Source organism: Camelus dromedarius, chromosome 15, assembly GCF_036321535.1.
Source record: "Camelus dromedarius isolate mCamDro1 chromosome 15, mCamDro1.pat, whole genome shotgun sequence".
NCBI lineage: Eukaryota > Metazoa > Chordata > Mammalia > Artiodactyla > Camelidae > Camelus > Camelus dromedarius.
This window is the reverse complement of record NC_087450.1, coordinates 33,815,902-33,822,069: the sequence shown is the minus strand read 5'-3', so window position 1 is coordinate 33,822,069 and position 6,168 is coordinate 33,815,902. Positions and strand designations below refer to the sequence as shown.

Below are 6,168 nucleotides of genomic sequence, written 5' to 3'. Positions count from 1 at the left end.
TGATAAATAACAGCTATGTAGTGTGCATAACAGAACACTTTTGCTTTTTGTCTCTAGGTCAAAAGAACTGATGCAGGATCAGAATTCGACTCATGGCATAAAAACCTTTGGGAATCTGAAACTTTCTGGAGTTAAAAAAAAAAACAAAACAACAAGCACCTGTTATTTGCATAGTGCTCTATGCTGAATGATTTACAAAGCATTTTAAGATATCACAACTGATCCTTACCCCACCTGTGAAGTGGAATTAGTGTCCCCATTTTATACTTGAAGAAACTTAGGCAACACAGTCAATCAAGGTAATTCAGGCAAAGGTGATTTATTTTTTATTTTATTTTTTACTTTCCCTCAGCTATCTAGAAAAAAATTTTTTTTCACGTCAGTAATTTGTGGTAATGAACCATCACGAATGCTATCACCAGACAAACAAAACACAGTCTTCTTTTCCGGGGATACACCCCATCCCTGCACAGACCTCAAAACCAGAGTTAACAACGCACATCTGTAAATCACCAGAACTCCAAACAACCCACAACAGTAAGGGATCATCTTCATGTTTATTATACAGCATTGTCTGGGAGTAGTTTGGAATGGATTGGCTTCTCTAAAGAAATTTGTTTGTGTTCATTTGGGGAAGAGCCAGCTCAGATCCAAGTCTATTTGGTTCTTTGTTTGTGTTAGGGTATGGACGCTGAGAAAACAGGGGTTGTCTAGAGAATTCGCACGGGAAAATAACTTTAATAGCTTTAGGCACATAACCAGTTAACAGTCCATCAATAGCAAGCTGATTGGCATTCTCTCTTCCTTTGGGGGGTTGTGGTGATGCTAAACTGTCTGGCTCGGTTCCTCTTCAAGCAAAGGAAGACCCCCCCCCCCCCAAATGGTCTCTTCTCCCAACTATGCAGCACTGCATATAGGGCCTGTCTAGAGGCAGGCCCTCTAGGTGTGGGGGAATGGGGTTCTGTTCAGCCTAGTTTTGGGGTAATCGCGGATGGATCTGCCAATGCAGTTAGTGCAGACTTAGAAGGGGGCGCGTTTTTTCCGGCCTGGTCCACAGCTAGGTTTCTGCCTGGGGAAGCTGAGAGCACCTGGGGTCGTCCTGGTCCTTGGGCCTGCAGACTCCAGGCCTGCAGTATTAACATCACCACGAGAAAAGCGCCCTGCTGCGAGCACTTATTTGCATCCAAGTGTTTGCACCGAGACAGGGGCTCACGTGTTCGACGTCACACAGACTGGGGCTCTCCAGGGACATAAGCTGGGAGGAAGCCCTGTGTCGGGGTGGGCAGGTGCCAGGGTACGCAGGCTGGGGAGGTAGGGGTTCCGGAAAGGCTGAGCCCTTGCCGCCACCCTGATTCTCTTATAGCCCCTGGTCCGCATTTGCGGGTGCAGGCCTCAGTTTGGGCCAAGACCCCTGCCCAAGACCCTCCACTTCCAGCAAGATTCCCCGAACCGTCCCCCTCCCCAATTCCCTGCTGGCCCCATAGCGTTCCAGCCTCCCCGGGCCCAGCCACTCGGCCTCGCTAGCCCAGCGCTGGGGGAGGGCACCTGCCCCCACCCCTCGTCGTCCCCTCCCCTTCACTTCCCCCTCCCCTTGTTCCCTCCCTCCCCTCCCCCCCGCGGCGAGGCGGCAGCGGCGGCGGCGGCTGAGGCGGCGGCGGCGGCGGCAGCGGCGGGCGGAGCTCGGCTCGGGCTCCGCGGGCGGGCGGGCGGACATGGCGGCCAACATGTACCGGGTCGGAGGTAGGAAGGCTTGGCCCGACCCGGCCCGTCTGGGAGCGGGCTTCGGGAGTGGGGGGGTCGGGGCGAGTTCACCCTAACCGCTGGGAGCCACGGGCGCCCGGGCTGAGGGCGCAGGGGGCGGGGGGCCCCGCAGGGGGGGGCTGGGGCTGCCCACCCCCACTATCCCCCTCCCCCACTGTGGCCCGCGAGGTACCGGGACCCACCCACACCCACCTCGCACCCCGCCCAGGGTTTTAGGGCCAGGCCTGCACTTGGGGGTATGAACTATTAGACGCCCCCCACCATGAAACCCCCGTTTCGGTAGGGGCCGTCGAGCCCCCTAAGAGGGTGGTCTTTTCTCGCGTTGCTTCTAGGCAGTAGGTAGTTGGAGAGGGTGGGACAAACATCCCCCTTCTCTACTCCTCCCCTCCATTGGGAGTGGGGGTGGGGGCGGGGGCGATGGGGGCCCAGCCGGGGGCCCAGCTGGTTAGGCCTGTTTGTGGGGACAGGGCCCTGCACCTTTCCTTCGTCACTCCCCCTTCCGTTTCTTCTCTAGCCACCCCTCCTCTCCCCCAAGAACGGAGCTTAGTGAGGCCAGGGCACCTCAGCCAGGGGTAGGGAGTTGAGCTCTGCCTGGACGTTTGCTCTGCTGTCTGCCTCCTTCCCAGCCTTCTGCAGAAGAGAGAAATAAGGTCAAACAAACTTTCTCCCTACTCACGACGCCCTCCTCCCTCTTTCCTGGTAAAATAATAATTCAGATAAGTGGCGTGTTTGTGTGTGAGACTGGCTCATCTCTGCTCATTAGCCGAGCCCTTTGATGGATGGTGGTGGGAATGGCCTGACTAAATGAGGCCACTTTGCAGAAGAGAGACGGAGAGAGCCACTGAGATAGACAATAACAATGCAGCCCAGCCTCTCAAATAAACACACAGTGGGACTTTTCCAGTGAGCCTGTTAGATGAGAGGAAAAGCCATACTTGAAAATTTTTTATCTTTTTTGTTGAAAGCCTGCAGCAGTTTATAATAAAACCCTAAATGGGTCTGGATTAAATATAGTGAAGAAGTGTTTAAAAGATTACTATCACCTCCAGAGAGCTCTGCCTCTCAGAAAGTGACCCCTCTCCTTTTTTTTTTTACACCCTTACCTTCGTAGGTGTGAAAAAGTTTGTGTGTGTCAGCTCTACTCACCTGATTTTTTTTTTTTTTGAAGTTTGTGATTGAAGTATACTTTAGGCTGCTAAGCCTTTCAAGATGCTCTGAATTTGTCTTAGGTCAATAGTTTTATGTGAGAAGCATACTCCAGGGCAAATTGGATTGGAGTGAAAAGATGTGGAAGCAGTTACAGTATAAAAGACATGTTTAGTCAGCCCTGACGACTCAATGATAAGAGGTGTCTTTTTGTTTATTATTGAAGAAATGACATGTGTGGGACAGAGTCTAGGAGAACTTGTATAAAACATTAATTGAAATGAAAAATGCCAGGAAAATAAGGGTCTGTGAATAGTATGCACATGAAGGAATTTATTAAGTTAGCGTTACTACGTTTGCTTTTACCAGGGAATGAATTGCGGGCGTGCTTCATTTTGAATATGAATGACCTAATATAAAAAGTCACAGATTGACAAATGTGAACTTTCTTTGAAAAGATTAAGCTCTTTACTTCCTTTAATTGCAGATTATGTCTACTTTGAGAATTCCTCCAGCAATCCATACCTCATCAGAAGGATAGAAGAACTCAACAAGGTATACACTGAGTATTGATTCTAATATTAAAAAATACTTGTTTTCCATCGAAGGGTAATTGGGTAAAGGGTATAAGAGGTGATTTTACTTTCAATCCCAGCCTCCTTGAAAGTAGAGATTTCAGATTAGAGAGTTATGCAGGATTCTGAATATTCTTTTGCTTTTTAGAATTTGACCTCTGGTATTAAAATGCTAATACTGAATATGTAACATCTGCAGATATCTTCAAATTGCTTGGAGCTTCTCAGAGAAGGTCACTGCTGTAACTCAGTCCCTTTTTATATTTGAAGTTGTAATTTGTGTTTCTCCCTTTTTAGTGAATTTTTTCCTCTTTCAGCTTTAGAGGAGGAAGTTAGGAAGTATATTGGAGAGAATTTGTAAAATTCTAGACTAGGCTAACTAATAAGAATACAGTTTTGGTATAACATAAAGTGTCTTTTTGTACCTTAGGCCCCAGTAAATAAAACTTTACATTAAGATTTGTTCCTGATCACAGGTGTCCAGGACCGGGACATCAGAAACATTATGACTACTGGCAGTAACAGCTTTTACCGTGGAGGCATTCAGTCATAAATGACATGGGCCATAGATTTCTGATGGTTGAGGATTATTTGTGTAGCTGGTGAGAATTCATATTGTTAAAATGTTTGGGGCTGTCTAGCTAATAATTTTCCCTCAAAATGCCATCTGCAGACTGGTCCAGTTCTGAGTACAAGAAGGCCAGGTCTGGCCAAGGTATCCCTGGCTTATGAGCCTTAATATCTTGGTTTATTTTTGGAGATACCCTGGGGATCTTGCATTTTAAAAACTTGTAGTATTTAAGATCACCGCCAAATGAAGAGGGTGGCCTCAGTATAAAATTGTCTGTGGGGGGGATCTGTTGAGGTGTCATTCTCATGTGCTTTTCTTTTCTGTTATTGATGTAAGGTACAATTTAGGCTATGCCAAGCTGTTCACTGTATCAGTTTATTTAGAAAGTTCATTAGAATACAAAGAGAAATATTGGCCTATGAGACCTGTATTCTTTGACTGCTCTCTGCTTTGTTCATTTGGCCCTAAGTGCAGCAAACTCTTGGCTGTTTCTCACATGCACCCACCTTAAGACTGTCTAGTTGTTTCCAATCCCCCATACCTTGCTTTTCTTTCTTACCATTTATCACCTTCAAATATACTTAATGTGTTTATAGGCACATCTCAGAGATATTGTGGGTTCGGTTCAGACCACTGCAATAAAAAGTATGTCGCAGTAAAGCAAATCACATGAATTTTTTAGTTTCCTAGTGCGTATAAAAGTTATGTTTTTAACTTTCATAGTGTAGTCTGTTAAGTGTGCAGTAGCACTGTGTCTAAGAAAAAATGTGCGTGCCTAATTAAAAAATAGTTTATTGCTTAAAAAAAATGCCAGCCATCATCTGAGCCTTCAGAAAGTCATAACATAACATTAAAGATCACTGATCACAGGTCACCATAACAAATATAATAATAATGAAAAAGTCTGAAATATTGTGAGTTTTACCAAAATGTGTCAGATACAAAGTGAGCAAATGCTATTGGAAAAATGGCACTGATAGACTTTCTCGACCCAGGGTTGCCATAAACCTTCAATTTGTGAAAAACACAGTGTCTGTGAAGTGCAGTGAAGCACAGTGCAGTAAAACAGGGTGTGCCTGTATTTTCCTTGCCTGTTTTCCCAAACTAGAACATAAGTTCTAAGTGTGTAGTGATCTTTTCTGTCCACAAATGCATCCCAAGTGCCTTGGAATAGTGACTGGCACATAGTTAACACATTCAGTAATGTTTGTTGTATTAATGAATTTCTCAGATGTCTGATGTTAATACTTGTACATGGCTTTACTGTTTACAAAGTACTTTGACTAATTCATTTTACAGATATTTCTGGGGATCTGGTACCTGTCAGGTACTTTCAGATATGCACTTTTAGGAACTGAAGGATGAACAAAAATAGGTCTAGTGGTGGAGACTGACATCAGTCAAATAATCCCACAATTAGCAGGAAGACGGGGAGGGTATAGTTCAAGTGGTAGAGTGTGTGCTTAGCATGCACGAGGTCCTGGGTTCAGTTCCCAGTACCCCCTCTAAAAATAAATAAATAAATAGATAAATGAAACAAATTACCACCCCCTCCAAAAAAAAGAAAATTGCAGCTGTGCTGAATTTATAAATGTCAGGGCATGGTATCCTGGAAGCATAGAATCTGGGATTCATGTTACCTTTTTTGAGCCTCACAATAAACTTAAAATGGCAAATGCATCATGGACTGTTGTCGTGAAGCCTACTGTAGTTAAATGACTGGGTTGCACATCTAGCTAGAACCGGGATCATTTCATACACCTTTATCATTATATTACCATTTACTTCAAAAGTCCCTTGCCTTCCCCACATGCTCACCTTCTCCCTGCCCCTCTGCTTTCAGCCAAGAGTCATTAATACACTAATTGTCTTCAAGGGGCTGGGGAGGACTGAACTGTGAGAGAGGGGACTCTACTTTCAGAGAATAGCAGTTTGAATGCATGAAGTATTGGTAAAAAGGAACTGAAATTGGCTAATTAAGTACTAAATATTTACACAGGACCTTTATTTCTGAAGGGATGTGAAAAAGATATCTTATTTTAAATAATCCATTAAACAAATACTTATTGAGCACTGACAACATAGCACGCACTATGCTAGGCTCAGAGATACAAC

The 6,168-nt window shown here is 45.1% G+C and overlaps 1 protein-coding gene across 10 annotated transcripts in view; it reads left to right on the top strand.

Annotated features, from left to right (window-relative positions):
- The first annotated feature begins 279 nt into the window (after positions 1–279).
- The window catches only part of MTA3 (metastasis associated 1 family member 3), a 135,989-nt gene continuing 130,100 nt past the window's right edge, over positions 280–6,168 (top strand). For 8 of the 10 annotated variants that reach the window (XR_010384205.1, XR_010384206.1, XM_031466921.2 and 5 more), the window contains exons 1-2: positions 1,675–1,740; positions 3,395–3,462. Coding sequence is in view for 6 of the 10 variants with exons in the window: in XM_031466921.2 (XP_031322781.1) it covers positions 1,713–1,740; positions 3,395–3,462 (96 nt within the window). In the remaining 4 variants the exon portion in view is untranslated. Of the gene's footprint in view, positions 300–1,674; positions 1,741–2,441; positions 2,461–3,394; positions 3,463–6,168 lie in introns of those variants that run through there. The other 2 variants (XM_064494539.1, XM_031466920.2) reach the window with 2 other exon arrangements.